The 19,485-nt window shown below is 39.9% G+C and overlaps 1 protein-coding gene across 1 annotated transcript in view; it reads right to left on the reverse strand.

Moving 5' to 3' along the window:
* Positions 1-5,709: 5,709 nt before the first annotated feature.
* Positions 5,710-19,485, reverse strand: part of ELP4 (elongator acetyltransferase complex subunit 4) — a gene marked incomplete at both ends in the record, with an annotated part of 187,764 nt that continues 173,988 nt past the window's right edge. The window contains 1 exon segment of the mRNA XM_084228749.1: positions 5,710-5,855. Within this exon segment, the coding sequence (XP_084084875.1) occupies positions 5,710-5,855 (146 nt within the window).

Genomic DNA, 19,485 nt, shown 5'->3' on the forward strand with positions numbered 1-19,485 from the left:
TCAGAATGATTTCTATAATAAAGTTAATTTCATTTATATTTGACAAGAATACTCTATAGATGTTTTATACACATTTTCATGCAATCCTACATTTCTTCTTTGGCCAGCAAAAGATAATTGTTCTTAGATATAGTTGTATTACTGTTCACAGTCCAATCATTTTTGTGCATCTAGAATTCATTCCTAATCAATTAAAAGTGCTTGCAAGAGTTTTAAACTTAAGTGTTTTGAAGTTGTTCACAACTACATATCAAAATTAACCATTGTTGATTGTAAAAACCATGCCAAAGCCTTTGTATTTCCTTTATTATACTATTTTCTTTTTAACCTTATAGTGTGGTGTTACAAATTTTGTTTCCACGTTAGATGAACATTCTAAACCAATGGTGACTTTCGTACATTTTCTATTTTCAATTCGGTTGCTCCTTAAAGAAACAATTCTTATGGATAACGCAAATCAGAAATGTGTTAGAGAAAAATTCCACCTAAAGCTCTGTGTAGCTCTGTCCCATTTATACTTACAACTCATATACAAAATGGTAACATTTCCCACTTAGCGGTTTTAAGTCAAAGGCTCAAAGTCTAGAAATAATTTAAAAATGCAGCAAGCTATTAACTAGGAATTGTCTTTAGAATTAGGGCTGGCATTTTCAATGTGGGCAGATTTCCATTGTCAGCCTATTTCAACAGCGATTTCACTGAAGTATATTCAAAAGTAGATTTCTTAGACAAGACTCACTGAAAGCTGTTGCCTTTCTCAAATAGGCCCTCTCCCTTTTCTGTCTCCCTCCCCTTTGCACAAGAGGCATCATTTCCCATTGAACCACTACAGCTGTTCCCATTTGAATCTCGCTTTCTGTGCGGTTGTGGATGGTTGGAGGGTGGAGGGGGATGTTGCATGTCAAGGAATAATGAGCACAGACACATCAACAGACAACAACAAAGCGGACTGTGACTGGCCAGTGGGAGTTAAAGGCCTTCAGTCATTGGCAGCTTAAGCCAAACATTCCCAGATCTATGAAGCAGGGCCCATTGTTGGTCAGTTGTTATTTGCAATGAAGCACAGATCTGATCATGTTTAAAGTGGCGGCACGCAGGGCAGGAGTGCTTGAGCCCAAGCAAAGGATAGAAAAAAATAAGCCTTTGTTGGGTGAAAAAGACCTGTCTGACACTTTTATTTCTGTCTGTTCTGTGCAACATATAAGTCAATATAGATAAGTTTTCTTCTGCAAAGTTCCATCAAAGGCTGGGTGTTCTGGCGGTCCAGATAAAATGCTTGCACGGGCAGAAATCTCTGGGGACAAAGACACAATTCCACTGAATTGTACTCTGCTCTTTTATTTGTTTTGTTTGGAATCCCCAAAGGCAAATGATCAGAAATATAGAAATTAATTGGCTTTGAAAAATAACCCAGTTCAGTCCCTACTATTTTCTACTTAAGGAGTTACTTGTGAATGGATAATTGTGATTCACCTCTCTCGCATGCTATATATTAATAATTTTACTCCATCAGAGTCACTGCACTTTTAGAGACACCTTCCTTGCTGGATTGCAGTTTTGATATGTGTGCATATCATTTTATTCAATGCCAGCCTGCACTGCACCCGCTCACACTTCCCCAGTGGAGTGTGCACACATAGGCATTATTGGTACAGTTACTCCTGCAGATATTTCTACCTCCTGACATTTTGCAGCTTACATACCCTGCGGGACATGTACCTAGGGAACTGCGAGAGAAGGGCTATGTGTGAGTGTGTGCTGCAGCTGCTGGCTGGCTCACTTCTTCCTGGCTAAGATTTGGGCCAGGGTCAGGCCTCCAGTCCTGGCCCATGGTTCTTTTGCGTAGAGAGCATCAACTGTAGACAACTGGATATGGCCCTTTGGGTGCAGGAGCTGGGGTTGGGAGGAGGGGAGTGCGTGGGGTCTGTCTGAGCACACATGATGCAGATACATGTTCTCTGAGGGTCAGGATTGCCAGGGTGCACTGGCGCAGCCTGGTTTAGTCTGAAGAAGCAACTGCTCAGCTGCAAAAGCCCTCTGGTCCAGCCGAATGGATGGCTGCCTTGCCTTCTGCCTTCACCCCAGGGAGATGAGCTGTCTCTTGAATGCTGCTCTAGGAACTCCCCCGCGGACAGCCTGGCTGGCACTCTGTGGAAGCAGTGCCTAGGAGGTGGCCTTTTACTCATTGTTGAAATTATTTTTTGTTTATTTATTTACTGATAGGTATATTTATATATTTATCAATGGGAACTCTGCAGGGATGCCGAGTTGGTGAGCAGGGATGTCCAGGATGGTGACCATCCATTGGTGGTATCCTCAGTACAATCACAAGACTAACAACCTAGGATGTCTCTCCAAATTTGACTGACTTAGGAGACCAGGTGACAGAACTAGAACTGAATGTTTAGGAGACATTTAAATTACTAAGTGAAAAATGCTTTCTATTACAATAAATTTCTAGAATATTTTCCCCTCAAAGTTGTGCCTTCTAATGCTTAAATGGTAAGCAACTTGCTTACCAGTTATTTCTTCCTACTTTTCAAAAAATCATAACTAGGTTTCTTAAGATTTATTTACACAGTATTTTTACACAGTATTTTTAAAAGTCAGCTCTGTTCTGTGAATATTTGTCATCTTAGGATGGTGTCTGTATTCTGTTTATTTCTTTTTGTGACAGGCCTGGATGTTAACAAGATTAAAAAAAAAAAGACTTTCTTTCTCTTTACAATGTTTGGCTCACAAAGGCCAAACACATTCTTTCCTTTTCTGTTTCTCAAGAATAAACCACATCTGTTTTTGCCTCTGTCCTGAATGACTTAACTGTTCAAATTTAAAGTTCAAAGTGTAAGTACTTAGGGGTAGTGTTGCCTAAATTTGATGGTATTGATGGTGACTATCTTTGGAAAGCAGTAACCAAATGTTTCAGAGATGACATTCACAATGGGTTTAAGCAAATGAATAGCCCTCCCTTCCCTTTTGTATGCCTGTGTGTCTGAGTCTTTAAAATTAAAAGATAGACAGGGAATTGACTGCAGAGTGTTGCTTCCTTTTGAAGTAGTTTTATTTTGTTTAGTGTTGTTATTTGCAGATCCTGGAGGTGGAGATAAAGAAAAATGGAAGAGTGAAAAAGTGGAAATTGTCTGGTGGCTACTAAAAAGAAATTCAGAAGGTCTTAGAACCCTAGCACCTGAGCAGACTGCAGTAGTCAAAATATTTATCTCATGTTAAAGAATGGCAAATCTAGCGTAAGAAATGAATACCATATAGGGTTTTAAAGTTTTAGAAACATTTAAAAGATATGAGGACATTTCAAATGCTATGTTTGGCATTGTTCCTAAGTATTTATATCTTTGAGACAAGTTGATAATTGAACAAATCTTTTAATAGAGGGTATATTTCATAATATGTCAAAATGGTGTGTATATCTACAGCAGTATTATTGAAAACCATATTTTTATGTGGTAACTTATTAGCATATGGATAATACATAATGTTTGCAGAGGAAGGAAAACACATTTTTAGAGTGGGTTTTTATTAGAGGAAAACAAAAATATACATTCCTCTCTAGCAGCTAATTTTTACAAGGCCTGCCTAATGAATCAGAATAACAAAGCACTTAGATTGATTTTTGGGAAGCCCGGTACTGTTAGTGTTCAATATGCACTTTTATTGAGTTTGAAAAGTTCCGTTCATATTTAAAGTAAGAGTTCAAATATGCATATTCAATTTTTATAGTATTTACTTATTTGCAGAGCATATATTAACTAGTAATTGGCTGTTCATTTTATAGACATGATAGCCAGGATAGTAAATCAATGACCTATTAAGTATTTTTGACAAGCAATTTACATATCTGATGACCTTACATTTCCTTTTCAGAGTCAAATGCTATGTAATTGTTCTGTTGTGTGTTTGTAGAAAGTGAAATGAAATCACAACATAGTAAAAAAAGGTTAGAGTTATTAAAATAATAACCTGACTAAAATATTCACTTGAATTTATTCAGACTGTTCAGAATGCTTTCAAAGGACATAGCAAAGCTTTTGTGGAGTATCTGCACGTTATTTATTATCTATGAACTAAATTGATTTTTTGAAGTTGCTTTAAATTTTAAAAGCACCTTTGGTTAATATAAAAGCCCTTTAATTTTAACTGACAGATCAATTCTGAAACTTTATTTTAAAAAGTGGGAAAATTTGTATCTTTAGAATTAAAAGAAGTGAAAAAAAATAAACCAGACAATCTAAAAAAATAGAAGAAAAAACTTGATTTTTAGTACTAATGAAATAGCAGGTGACAAAATAGTTGTCTTTTTGATTTTGATCACAAAAAATAAACTGGTAGTGACAGGATATGATGGAGAGATTTGACATCCTGGCAAATCACTGTCATTGATTCAATTATTCTAATTCTGAATAAAAGCTGTATACAGTATGTGTTTATGCTACAGTGGGTTTTTTTTTTTAAGTGACTGACATTCATCATATTGGTTAGACAGTTTTAAAAACCTAGTCTTTGTTTTCTACAATGTTGTCAAGAACAAATAAAGTATAATTTGTGGTATGTTGAAAGCAAACTGCTTAAAATGCTAGCTATAACTGCTTCAAAAATCTTCCAACATATTTGAAAATGCATTTTGGGAACTTAGTTTCTCCTAATGGATGTTAAATAGCTTTTTAAAAATTCAGTTTCTATTGAAACATGTGCAAGTTCCCTTTTAACTTTTGCTTTTTTGGTCTACCATTTGTCAAAAGCTTTGAGAATATGAAATTATGATTCAAAAACCTAGTATTTTATATGAAAACCAATTCTATATACCCTAAAAGACATGTTAATTTGGTTAGAAATGTACATATTTAATCATGTTCGTAATTAATGAAGGGCTATTTCATGCAATGGGAATCTGAGTTAGCTTTAGCTTTCCACTTTGCTTCAGACCTGTGTTCTGTACATATCTCTCATCAACTCTCAATACATGTTTTCCTGCCAGTATTCTAGCATTAAGGTAGCTGTCAGTTTGAATTTCAATCCCAAATTATGTCTGTTGACATAATTTCATAGTGCTGACTTTAATTGTTTAGCATTACTAAGCAGAAGACCATCAACTGCTTTTCTATGCTTTCTATATAAGTCAGGTTCTTTATATTTATTAATGACTGTGGTATACTAATTATCTCCAATGAAGTCTTCATCTCAAAATATTACTTCATCAATTTAATAACAGGATGTATAAGTGCAAATCTATTACAGTCTTCATATTTTAGGGAAGTGGATTTTTCATTTAAAAAACCTTAGCATTTTTGAGGCAAGTGACTTTTTCAGAAATAAAGAGAAAGTATGTTTCCTATATACAATTTTGAATTTCATGTTTTATATGCTATCTGTTGTACCATGCACTTTACCTCAAACTAAATCCCTCAATACATGTAACACTAGTGACCACTGTAAGGCATCTTGAACTTTTGACATTTGCTTTTATTTCAAAATAAAATGATCTGTTTTCTTTAGAAACAGCATAACACGAATTTTAAAATGAAAGCATTTCTACTGTATTATTTCTGTATAAAAAATTGGTTAAAAAAATGAACAGTGGCTTCATTTTGCAATCCTGTGTTTTTCAAAGATTGGAGGGTCAAATCGTTAAGAAAAATATTTACATAAGCTATTAGCAATCATAATTAGAGTGTCATATAATTCTGCAAGCAACAACTAAGGAGGAATCGCTAGAAGTCCAGGTGCTTCTTGCCTCCGGCCATCGTGCCACAGCCTGGGCCCAGCAGCTTGGTGGATTCTGCCAGATCCTGTTTGCTTGAGCGGCTCACTGTGTCTGACAAGTCTGGAGGCAAATGCAGTCGCTATGGCAGAAGATTTCAGGAGAAGGAAAGAAGAAAAAAAAAAAAGAATTAATTTGGCTTTCACCAGCACACTTCGGAATACAATATTATGCTCTGTTGATCATCATTTAGTCTTGCATATAAAATTCCTGCTAAAACAATTCTTCAGACTGAAGCCTAATATAATCACATCTTATTCCTACTAGATTTTACAAATTATAGTCATTGTAGAAACTGGACCAGGAACCTTAGTGGAAGATTTCCAGAATTCAAACATAAATGTATTAATATTTTTCTTATTTAGGTATAATGAAAACATGTAAAGGCACAAATAAAAGCATAATTGAAAAAAATAGCACATACATAATGGCAGAGTTGATTTTTGGCTTTGTTTTGTTTTTGCTAGGGCTCCAAATGCTATTTTTCATTCAAATGTAGCTTTCCAGCAATTATGTATTCCCACAAATGCTTGTTTCCCTTTGTCTATGAAGTTGACCCAATGATTCTATTTCAAGGCTATGATTCACTAAGAACTTATATTTTTTTTTTATAGAAATACTGACGTAATTAAAACACGATGCCAATGAAAGGGTCAGTTTTTTCCATATGATCAGAGAAGTCAGGATAACTGCTGTCACAGGCCTTGGTAAGTTTGTTTCTAGGAAAGATGTTGGACATACTTTCACAAATATAATGTAGCTTTGAACATCTCCCCCCATCCCCGCCCCCAATCCTAGTTGCTTCTCTCCAAATACAGACTGATTTAAACAGATCCAGTAACGTGCTATAACTACTGCAGTTCTGTAATTAGGGAGAAATAGTCATATTTCAAAAGAACATTTTCAGTTTCAAAAGGGTTTCTACCAAATTCCTTTAATTCTCAGTGGTCCCAGCCCACACGATTTGTTTCATCAAAATCAAAATTCAAAGCAATGCATCTGTTGTGTGAGGTAGAGGGGGTATGGGAGGCTAAAAAGTAAGGTACCATGGGCCTGTCCTTTGATTACTAACCAAAGCCTTTTAGGGGTGAACTGACCTGGAGATGACCTATTTGAAACCCTTCACTTGGAAAAGTCCCTTCAATATGAAAAAAAAATATTAAAAAAGGGTTGAATCCTTTTTTTTGGTCAAAATATTGTGATCTAAAAGCACATGTTTCACCTGGTTTCTTTCCTGATAAAAGGCTTATTTATTGTCATGTAAACACAAACTGTGAGCAGAGGATTAAAATATATTAAAACATGAAAAATAATTTCTGAAAGCACTCCTCGATTTCAATTTGCCAATGTTTGTTTTTAAATCAAATATATCTAGGATGAAAGACACTACTACACAGATATATGATCAGTGACAAGTGTCAGAATGGTTGTAAAGGGCTGTGGTATCCAGAGTAGCATTCATGCAGCATTCTTTGCTTGTAGCCTGAGCATCCAGAATGTCACAATTTAAGTAATTAAATGTCTATTTCTTGAATGATAGAAAAAGCTCAAATAAAGACACACTTGGTTCTTTGTTCCAACAATATCTTCATATCAGAGTTTGTTCCAGAAAGGACTTCAGGCAGAAATGAAAGCAATGAATGTCTTAGTAGTGTTAATTCTGTCGGTGTTCATGTGAGGAAACAGGAAGGAGAGAGACCATTAATTATATGTCTGAGCTCTAATGTTTCCTTAAGGTCTTGTAGTTAGTGCTAATGAGTGAAGGGAAAATGGCTTGGACACAAGCATAATCTGAAGATTATTTGAAACTTAAAAGTTCACCATGAAAAAGTGTGTGTATGTGTATGGTTGACTGGGACCTCACAAAGGTGATGTGGGATGGTGATTTGGCTTTGGGGAAGTCAATGTCATCAACAAATAGAATTCCTTTGAAGCATGGCATTCTGGAAGGACACATGAGCTTCGGAACTTCCACACTCCCTGTTACCTTGTGTTTTCTTGCAATCCCGTAACATGAATGAGGCAAGCACATAGGTAACCCTCAGAGTGACTCCAAGTTATGTCAACAAGAAAAGCAGAGACAATACAGAAATCATGGTAGGGGGAGGGCAGATGAAAAAGCTCCACAGAGATGGGCTAGGTGGTAAATAGTGAACTGGATTCCCCCATGTTGAGATGGTGATTTGCTCAATGATAGAACTGAGAATCGTTTGGTTGAAGGGCCATGCTTCTCTAATGGTGTAAATGAGGAAACTGCTTAGTTTGTTCAGCACCAGCATAATCCAGTTGATTTCAGGAGCTATTTGCTAAAAATTTCTCTCTTCCTCTGCTTCTCTAGGCAAGGAACTCGAGCCAGTTGGCCGAAAGCCCTTCATGGCACAAGTAGCTAAAGGTGACATGTGACGTGCATGGAAATCTTTTAGGTTGAATGGCTTTGAAAAAAAGTCAAATACCTTGTGTGTGTAAGGTCTGAGCACAAAAATTTTGGGTGATATGATTAAATACTTCTAACCAAATACCCACATTGAAAAAGCTAGTTGTGTACTCGTGTCCTTTGAGAAAGCCTAAGGATGGCTGTTGGAAATATGTGGGTCTATGGGCAAGTTTGCCAGCTTTTGTTGACTGTTACTTGACTAAGCAGCGGAAATTCTCAAGCAGTGGGTTTTGTTTTCTTCTTTCCGAGCCTCCCCCTGTGCATCATGTCAGTGCAATGTGAAGCAGCGAGGAAGAAGGAGAGAGCAGGTTCCAGGTTTGCCAGGTGTGTCAGGAACTTTTCCTTGGAGGCTTCCAAAGCATTTACACACTTGACATGTAAATGTTCAGCGGCTGCTATGTCCCAGATCTATCTTCTGAAAACATATGCAGTAAGATGCTCTGCATAGCACAGTGACCTCCTTTCGATGGAAGCTGCAAGGCTGTGGGGGTCTGTCAACTTTTAGACTTTGAGCCTTCATTGTGTAATGATTTAAATCAAATTCAGACTACAGAAATGACCATTTTCCACCTGGTAAGCCAAATTAAGGCATTCATCTTTCTCATTTTATGCCGGGGGTTCTGAGGCTAGGGCTCAAAATGGATCTTACATCTTGAGAGTACATTTTTTTCCACCTGATTTTCTTTTCCCATATTCTGGGAGGCAGGGATTGTGCTACTGATGCAGATGCATATCTGGCTGCCTGCCTATTTTTTCCATTAATGCCTTGTCTAAAATGATGATTTCTAAGTAGGCAAAGAGATCTGGGAAAAGTGTGAAAACTCCCCTGTTCTTTTAGAGGCTTTGGTGATTTGCTGAGATTCATCCCACTGGATTAATGGGTCCCTTTCCTTCAGTACTACAAGATGGGAAACAAGGAGGCTGGCAAAATGCTCTGGCAGATTAGGGAATTCCTGCCAAAAGGCACCCTTAGGCCTGGGGGAGGCCCTGGGTTGTAATGAAGGAACAGTAGCAGAAGTGCTTTGCTGTGTCTTGCCAGCAGGTACCAAGGGAAGCCAGGCTGAAACCCTCCTCCCTCTGCCTACCTGTTTCTTTGTTGGGCTGAGACACTGACTATCCTTCTTGAGTCAGCAATAAACTGATCCTATAGACACACAGGACTGGATTTCCTGGCTCCACACTTCTTCCCTAATTCCTTTTTTCCCAGTTACCAGACCTGTGTTCGGTACTCACACTTTCCAGACAGAAGGGGCAAGATAATGAATCTAGATTACACTTGGATTTGAGACAAATTGTAGGTAAATAGCTATTAAAATGAGTTTAATCAATTTATATTTTTCATATTTTGCCATGACCAAACCACTGGGCACTGTTTGTTTTCTGAAAACAATTGATGCAGTACATTTCAACCCTTAGCAGATGAATAGAGATTTGTTTTGGTCCTTTAAAAATTTCTGACATTTCCTGAAGTCACACCTTCTATTACTCAGCACCACAGAAATAGGCATTAATATTCCAAAATTCTTTTAAACAGATTTAACATCGTTGATTTGAATTAAAACTTGTTAATACCTGGGCCTCCCTGGTGGCGCAAGGGGTTGAGACACAATCTATGAAGCTATCAGCAGCCACGGCAGCATGAGTTCGATTCCCAGCTGGGGAGGAGACCCACATGGCGCAGCAGACCTCTCCTGACTCGCCCGCCGCTCCCCTCTGCAGTGTGCTTCAGTCAATCTGCCTGTTCTGTTCCCCACTCTGTCTTTTGTGAGTCCTCTCACCCTCCACGCCTCTGGCCTGTGCCCCAGTTTTTGTATGCATAAATAAAATAAAAAATCTTATAAAAAAAACTTGTCAACACCTTATAGGTTCTGTACTGGCCCCTTAACAGAGGCAGCCAGTGATGTTTTGATATCTTTCTTTGTCACTCACTTTCAGTGTGACCTTGGACAAGTCACCTGTCTCAGCTGCAGTGTCCTCATCTATCATGGGGGACTGGTTTCCTCTCACCAGGCTGTTGTCAGAATCAAATGAGGTATGTGTTTTGTGAACTATCAAGTACCACACATTTTTTTAAACCTCTCCTTGCTCAAAAAAATGGCTCATAAAAATACAACATGGCACAATACAAAATAAGTGAGCTTATTAGGGCAAGGAAATAAATTTACCAACATTCTGAGCCACAGATATTACAATAGCAAGACACTATCAGCCAGCAGGTCTCAGTCACTAAGATAGGCCTGAGTATTAAGGATATGTTGCCCTCAACTGTGGCTTTGTGAAGAGATATAAGAGGAAACTGCAATCGCAGTCCTCATTTCTGGAAAGATTTAAAATGTCTAAACAGTTTCCCTTATCCTGAGTAAGGTGGTAGTGAAAATGGGACATGTCAGATGCTGGCTTCTGGGCCTCTGAACATATGCATGACTGTGTAAAGGAGGCGATTTGGGTCTACTTTATCTTAAAAATCTATTTTGCATGACTTTGTGGCTGACAAAATAACTAATAAAGGAAATATTAGAAGATGAAGCTTCTTCATTGGTCTTTTAAAAGTATTTCCATCTCTTCACACAATGGGGTGGAAACAAACAAGACATGGCACCTATTCCCCTCAGACACTTTAGAGAGCTGTGTGAGGCCCTTGCCATGAGGACAGTGCTGACTCTGCCCTGAGGACAGTCTGTTCAGATTCTGCGTTATAAGGTTCTGCTCTGAGTGGAAGAAAGTGGGTTGCGGTACCAGCTAAATCACTGCAATGTACACAGTCTCATCCCGTCCCAAAAGAGGTAGTGGTTTATTTCTCTCCCATGTGACAGTCCAGAAGTAGGTAATTCTGAGTTGGAAGGACTGGTCAACAAGGGGCCCCTAGTTCTGGCTCCAAGGCTGATGTTTCCTCTTTCTTTCAGCTGTGAGAAGAAGGGGTCTAAAAGGCAAGACCTGGATGTCGGAGACATTTACGCTCACTTATATCCAGAAGTTACACATGGCCACACCTGGCAGCCAAGGAAGGCTGGGAAATGCTTAAAATGTGTAAAAATGGGGCCCTGCCTGGTGGCCGAGAGGCTAAGTCTCAGCACTCTCACCGCTACAGCCTGAATTCAATCCCCGGCCAGGGAGCTGACCCACATGGTGCGGCAGACCTCTCCAGTCTCGCCTGCTGCTCCCCTCTCTTCTGTTCTGCTCCCCACTCTGTCTCTGGTGAACCCTCTCACCCCACCCCCTGCAAACTGTGGCCTTAGGGCCAGAGGTTGTATAAAAATGGTTAAAATGTGTAAAAATGGTTAACAGGTCTATTAACATGGAAGAAAGACCATGCTACTTGTATTGGGAGGCACATAGCAACTGGCTACAGTTGTGAGAAGGACCATAGCAAATTGATCACCTCCCAGAAGCACTCATTGGGTGTGAGAGGCTGCAGACTGAGGAAATGCACTCCTGATGCCCTGCTGGCTCAGAGGGCAGGGGCTGGCACTGTGTTGAGTTTCTCTTGCTCTCTCTATAAAGAGAGAGCTATTTCCCTTGCTTTTGTGGAAAGACTGATTTCCTTCCAGGCACACAGGAAGGAGGATGGAGGGATGGAGACAGATGAAGCCAGCATGTGATAGTCATCATCACAGTATTGCTGCTATTTCTTCACAAGATTTCAGAGTGTTGCTTCAACTTAAAAAAAAAAAAATCAATGTTATGTGCTATTATTATATGCTATTAGATAATGATTATTTTTTACATGGTTACATCTATGTTATTCCATAATTATGATACTATTACAATGGAAGTTTATATTGTAATCTAATCTGGTTAAAATTTTGCAATAGGGACAATTTCATCTGCTTAATTTTGGGGTTACTCACATGTATGACTAGGTCAGTGGAATAAACACCAGAACCCATTTTTGCTGTGTTTGGATATAGGAGTAAATATTTGGTAGTAACTGAATATTTCTGGAAAATAATTCTACCAAACGTGGTCAGGTATTAGCTTTTAATTTTTGTTTGTTTAATATCAAATTCATTCATGGGGTCTAAGACTAAAATTGTTTTAATGAATATCATAATCATATCTTAAAAAGATTCATTCGGTTCTCCCTGATTGATCTGAAAACTAGACACAATTTCAGAGTTGGAACATGGCATATTGGCTGCCCATTGAAAAATGCTCAGGTGTGCAATTATTTTGACCGTCAATAATAACTGACAGTATTGTCTTGCCTCCAAACTCACCTCTCAGATTGTGAAGGACTCACTTGTCTAAACAAAAGTGATTTGTGAAAAGGGATGTGTCTTTTCACACATGGAAGCAATTGCTGGTTTACTCCCAATATCTATTCTCTTCCTTCTCAGTGAGTAAAAGAATCTCTGGGTACTAGTGGGGGCACATAGTCTCCCAGAATAAAAGCCAAATTTCCCAGCTTCTCTCGCCAACAGACAAGATTAAGTGGCCAAGCTCTGGTCGCTTCGTCTTGAGCAGAAGTACCACAATTGGGGCCTCCCTGTTGGCGCAGGGGTTAAGTCTCTGCACTATGAAGCTATCAGCAGCCACTGCAGCACGAGTTTGATCCCTGGCCAGGGAGCTATCCACACGGCGCAGCAGACCTCTCCTGTCCTGTCTACTGCTCCCCTCAGCAGTGTATTTCAGTTAATCCATCTGTTCTGTTTCCCACTCTGGTGACTCCTTTCACATCCCACACCTCTGGCCTATACCCCAGTTCTTCTATGCATAAATAAATAAATCTTTAAAAAAAGAAAGAAGTACCATCGTTTAGTGCAGCGCCATATCCCTGGAAGAGGGGAGGGGGGGCATCTGTTTCACTTTTCCTTTAGTATTGCTATTTGGCTTTGGCCAGAGGGCTCCTGCTCTGACCCCTGATCTACCCCTCCCTCCTGATAAGTAACTTTCAGCAGGAGAAATTAATTAGGCTAGATTTTCAAGAGATAGAAGGGACTGCATACAATTTTGTTAATGAGGCTCTGCCTATAGCTACAATCTCAACTGACTAAAGGCTTGGTCACTGGGGGCCTCAGAGGGTTGAGGAGGCCCTGCTGCTCCAGCACCTGCACTGAAACAGGTGACCTTCATATAACAGATCTGCACCCCAAGTCTTGGTGAAATACCTTCATTAAGAGGCTGGTCAGAAAATGTGAGCCAGTTTCAAGATAACAGTTGGACTAAGGGTGATGCTTGCTTTTCAAGCCTGTTATTTTAGATGACTTCAAGCTAGTGACTCATAAATAGAGGAATATGGGTAGAGCAGAGGCCATAAAGGAAGACTGAAGCCGTATAATAGAGTTGTAGTGGACACGGGGAACAGGCCCTCAGTGTCCAACCCCGCTGCGTTTGGTGTGCCTCCCTGCAGGTCAGAGGCTGCAAGAGTATGAATTAGGTTTATGCAATGAGACGCATCTGCACTCGATTTAAAAGGTGGAAGGAGTAATCTTCCTGCTGCTTTCTGCCATTGGTAAGGTAAGAACTGTTGCGGGGATACTTTTTTCTTTTGCATCTGTATTACAGTGACTAGTCAACAGCTTCATGGAAGTTGAGAGGCAGTTGTGAAAAAGGCCAGGTCAGGTATTCAGTGTCCCGTTACTTGCTTCACGAGGGCCAACAAGTGCTTGCAGCAGTGGCCATGGGGGTCTATACCCTCAAGAGTGTAGCTACAGGGCCTCCCTGGTAGCACAAGGGGTTGAGCACAGTGCTGTGAAGCTGTTGTAGCCTCTGCAGCATGAGTTCGATCCCCAGCCAGCCAGGGAGAGGCCCACATGGCACAGCAGACCTCTCCTGTCTCACCGCTGCTCCCCTCAGTAGTGGATTTTGGTTAGTCTGCCTGTTCTGTTTCCCACTCTGCCTGGTGACTCCTCTCATCCCGCCCCGCGCCTCTGGTCCATACCCCAGTTCTTGTATGCATAAATCTTAAAAAAAAAAAAAAAGTGTAGCCACAGGGACACTTGCTTTAACAGCAAGTGTCTATAGTGGCAAGCAGGCAGGCTAGCAGCAGGGGGCAAGAGGGGCTGGGGGGCCAGGAGGATGGCAGCCCCCCCAGCCCCCAGAGAATCTTTGCACTCTTTCCCTGCCTTTTCTGGCGTTCTCTGACTCATATTGCCTTGTGATTGCGTCTCAGAGTGGTCTTCAGGCAGCCGTAGTCCCAGAGTGACGCCGCCCTTTTATCACTTGCCTCTCAGCACAGGTGCCCACACTTACACATGCGCACCCCGTGCTCTTTGGGCCCAGGTGTTCACAATCAGAGACGCCTGTTTCCCGCTCCCCGCCCCCCCCACCTCTTGGCCCGGGGCATCCAGGGGCATCCACGCTAGCGTTGGGAGGGCAGAAAAAAGTCTGATTTTTATTAACTTGGTTTACCCTGCACAGTCTCTCCATTCATCACGTTTCTGACTGCTAGCGGCAGCATTTTCTTATATAGTCTTTCCCTCCGTATAAAATAATTAAGTGGGATCTTGTTTCCTACACAGAGTAGAAGAGGAGGCTACGGACTGGGCAAAAGTCCTCTATTGCCAGGGTAGAGAATTTCTGCAGTTTCTAGCCAGTTGGATTCCCTATGGAGTTTGAAGAGAGCGTAAGGGCGGGGAGAAGACTGTACATGGATATTTAGGTTCCAGAGGGTCGCGGACTATGGTAGAGGCTGAACATTATCCCCCCAATTCTATTCTTACTCTTTCCTTTAATAGAAGAACACTTGACTACATGGCTATGCTGAATAAAGACTTTATTCCCAAGCTTCTCTTCTAGCTAGTTGGGGACCATGAGACCGAGTCTGAAAAGAACAGAAATAGTGTTTAACTTCAGGATATTTGAATGGAGTTTGAACTCAGGCTGCTTCGCTTCAAAATCCACATTCTTATTACTCTATCCTGGAACTTTTTTAAAACACCAGAGGTAAAATAGTGGACAGATAAAACCCCTGCTTTGGAAGTACTTAACATTTCATATACATACAATACATAGACATTTACAGGATTCAAAGGATAGCTAACCTATGGGAAAGCAACAAATGCAAATAATTCAGATAGTGAGAATTGCTTTTAAGGAAATAAAACATGGAGATTTTCTATTCGCTGGGGGTGGGGTACTACTTTAATTGGTGACGGCTGCTCTGGATAGAACCTCTGAGCTAAGATCTAAAATTTGAGAGAAGGTAACCTGGAGCAAGAAATTTCCAGGCAGAGGGAGTACAATGCAAAGGCCTTACGACAGGAATAAATAAACTTGGCAGGTTTGAAGAACAGGAAAAAAAAGCCAGCTTTTCAGGAGCAGTCAACAAACAGAGCAGTAACTATGAGAGGTTTGACTTGGTAGGGGGGTATCAAAATCTGTGGGGTTTGTAAGCTGTGGTAAGTGACTTGGATTTAATTCACAGAGGACAGGGTAGCAAAGGAGTGATGTAAATTAATTTCATTGACTATCAGGACTATCTCAGCCATATCTTTACAAAACCATGCATGGTCATTTTCAGTAAAACAAAACAAGCTGTTGCAAATGTGTATTCTATTAAAAATCTAATTTTCCAAAAAGTGGTAGACCCTGACTGCTATAGATCCTGCTTTTCTCAGATTCAGAAGAAATATTCTAGCTAAGTGTCCCACAGCACTCCCCCACCCCACCCCCACTCTCTTCCTCCCCACTCTGGGGAGCCCTGGCTTTCAGTCCTGTTCAACAGGAAGATTCCAGGCGAGGGGGAGTCGAGTCCTGTGTGACAAGTCATGGAGGAGGGGTCCTGGGTTTTTTTGTGGGGATGGTGTGGTGAGTTTCATTCTCTTAAAATCAGAGGCAGAATCTTTGGGACTATCTCATACTAACACTACCACCAGGTTTCAGTCCCAATGTCCCCCAGACATTTAAGATGTGGGGGAATAATGTTATTTTCCTCCCTTATTTCATGAAGCAACAGAGAACAAACTAGATTATTCTTGGAGAAATTTGCTGAAAATGGTTGTTCTATACAAGCTTTTTTGTTTCTCCTTTTTTCTTTTGCACATTTAATCCTCATTAATGTTCTAACATGAGCAGGGCTCAAAAACAAACAAAAAAAAGTCTGTAGGTAACAGCTGGAATCAGGTGGCTTGAATTGTTACCTTCACTTGAACATGGAAATGCTGTTAAAGATGCCTTCCCCCACACCCATGAGCCTCTTCTCAGAAATAAAGGAACAGGATGGATCATTCACCCGGGGCCACCACCACCCCTGTGATTCACTGACGGTGCCCCGTTACCTAAATGAGGCTCCTAATATCACCCTAACTGACTCCCTTCTATTCATCTTTCCTTAATTGTGTAGCAGGGCTTCTCACTCTGGCAACCCTTTTACTGGTCTCCAAATGCTGCTTAACCCAAGACTTGTATGGCTCTGGAACAGACAATGCAGGCAGGAGCATATAAGCTCCAGAGTGTGTAGAATTTGAATTAAGCTTTAGCAGGGCCAAGCCGAGAAGTTTGAGATCCAGGGCCCACTGCTGCTATGGCAGTAAAAGGAAAAAGACTGGGCTCTTTCTGTGCATAGACTGTAAGTTCTTCAAGCCTGCTTCGTCCAGAACCCTCCTCCTTTTTTAACCTGAGATAAGTGAGGAAACATTTTAAAATCAATATTTTTGGTACTGCCCCTTAGGTGGCATGAGAACATTAAGATATTTTAGGACTATCCACTGTTTTTAGATCTGAATACTAGCTTGGAAAAGAATTCTAGAAATAAATCCTAACTACTTAGTGTATGAGGATTCCTTTTTATCCTCCCCCCTACTTTTTTTTAAAGCATGGAACTATGCTGGAGGTGACAAAAAGTAATAATCTGTTTGCTTTTGTCTATCAGTATTCAACTAATGTTTGCTCTTTAAAATCATCTGAAACCTCCTATTCAATAAACTGTTAGCAGAGAGATGTGTGTGCAAACTTAAGGCTGATACCCAAATCCTAGAGATTTGCAGAACTACAGCAGATCCACTCTTCAACTTAGGAAAGGGCAGAGCTCTGACCGATATATAGCTAACAGAACAGATGACTTCTAAGATGTGAGAAAGCAGGAATCAGGGAATTTTGAAACCAGACAATTGCTCAGATGATGACACTAATGTCAGCGCACTAAATAACTTTCAAAATTGGCAGCTTTTGATAAAGACTTCCTTTGGAAATGTGGCAATCACATATTTTTGTATATAAGGGGGGCACATATATGAACATATATTGATTTCCTTTTGGCTGTCCATGAATGAGTCCTAGAGCATAATGGCCAATGTGTTTGCTTGCATAATGCCCTGCAGTGTATGCGGAACATTACTCCACAAAGCCCTGAGATGGGGTATGAAGTGCTGGGGGGAAATGGCAATGCAAAACATCCTGACAGCATTAAATCTCCCAACTACTATTTAGTTACTTTGAGACCCTCACATTTAAGGGTCTGCTAGTTTCTGGGTATGAAGAAAGAATTTTTAATGGGGCCAAATGTAGGTGTTTACAAGGGAGAATTGTTGTTTTTTATTAGGAGCTGCCTTATGTTCAATAGTTGTATTTACTTTGTCAAGCTAGCCAGAATTAGAAATCCCCATTGCTAGGCAGCCTAGAGCGTCTGCGAAGTATTTCTGGGCATTCAGAACTGAAGCATGTGCTGCCCAAAGGCAGGTTTCATTACAGTGTGTTATTTAGTCCTCGTTCTTCTCTCCCTACCCCCATACCCCCAGATAGCAGTGCTTCTATAACAGGAAATCTTGGTTACTTTATGCTGAAACATATTTATTGAAACACGACAATTAACACATTTGTAAAGCTTGAGGGACAGGCACACTTTAATGGTTTTTTTGAGGCAGGCTGATTTCCTGGAGCTTTTAATCTTATTTTATTTTGTTCTGCGTGCATGAACAAGTTCTTCTTTACTATAGGTATTTGACAAAGTCTACCTGGTATGAATGCGAATGAAAAGAAAATAATACAAAAATTAACTTTATGTTATATCTTTGCCAAATCATTTCTGACTACTTTCACCAGTTCAGTATATATGGAGGACTAGGCTATTATTTTTGACATGTTGTGTTGTTGGCTTTTATACAAAGGCAGTTAGGTAGTATGTGTTTGGCTTGACAAGATGAAATGTGGGTTTCTCTATACTGATTGCACAAAAATTTTTCATAATGATTTAATATATCAATTACAGAAGTGATTTTCTTTACTTTTCATGGACAGATAAGCATATATTCTTCTAGGTGGTGTACATTTCGTTTGCTACAAACTTAGATTAACACCCAAGTGGTATTGAGTGTGTGTGTATATGTATGCATGTGTCTTTATGCCTTTGTGTATATATACATAAATAAGATGGCAATGTTGCCTTCAATATTATTTTTTTTATAGATTAAGTTTTAAAATCTTGGTATATTTTAGAAAAAACACTTGTATGTCTGAGCCCTCTAAAATGAAATGAAAGCTTCCATTTTCCTTTTGATTTCTGAATGCTTGCTAACCCTGGGAATTCCCACCCCAATTCTCACTTAAAAGTTTATGGCAAATTTACGAATCAAACTGGTTTCAAATAGTCACTGGGTACATCTATCTCCCCCCTTTATAGACCTCCCTTCTCACCAGTTTCAAAGGGAGCTCGGTACTGAACAGGCTGGGCAAAGCAAGAGCCCTCTCTCTACATGCCTGAGGGCAGTGAGGGGGCAGCACAGGACTGAGCGCTCCAGCTGAGGGATACAGATTAGAGATGAGGACATAACTCCAAAGAGTAACTTTGCTGAAGTGACTTGACAGATAAGAAGTGAGCAGTGAATTAATTTAATCTTAGATAGAAAACCTCTCCATGAATAATGGGAAATAAAGTTAAAGGCAATGAAGCAAATAAAGCAAGAAAAAAATACTGATGATCAGAAAAGAGCAAAATATTTGTGAGTATATAGACTATGTGACTGTCTAGTTTTAGAAATTTTGTTGGTGCTGGTTGGTTTACTTGGCTTAATCAAAATGCATGTTTCTATGGAAGTGTTAACAAGAGCTAAGTTTAATTTCCACATGGATAATTTAGAAGTGATTCCTCATAGAGGTTATTTTCTATTCTTTGAAAACTCATTTGCTTTTTTAGTGGAGGATTCTTTCCCTCCACCACTTAACTGTACCATTGAGCTAAATCTTTTTACAAGGAGCTTTGAAAGATCCTCTAAATGCCGAAGAACCAACAACCTGATATACCGAATTGGCTAAACCTTTTCTTAGGTTTTTATTGTATCAGGAAGAGTTGCTGTGGTTCAAGTAGAAACTGTGAAGTTTGCCATCATCAGCCAGGGTCCGC

This window comes from Talpa europaea (assembly GCF_964194135.1).
Source record: "Talpa europaea genome assembly, chromosome: 1".
In the NCBI taxonomy this organism is placed as follows: Eukaryota; Metazoa; Chordata; class Mammalia; order Eulipotyphla; family Talpidae; genus Talpa; species Talpa europaea.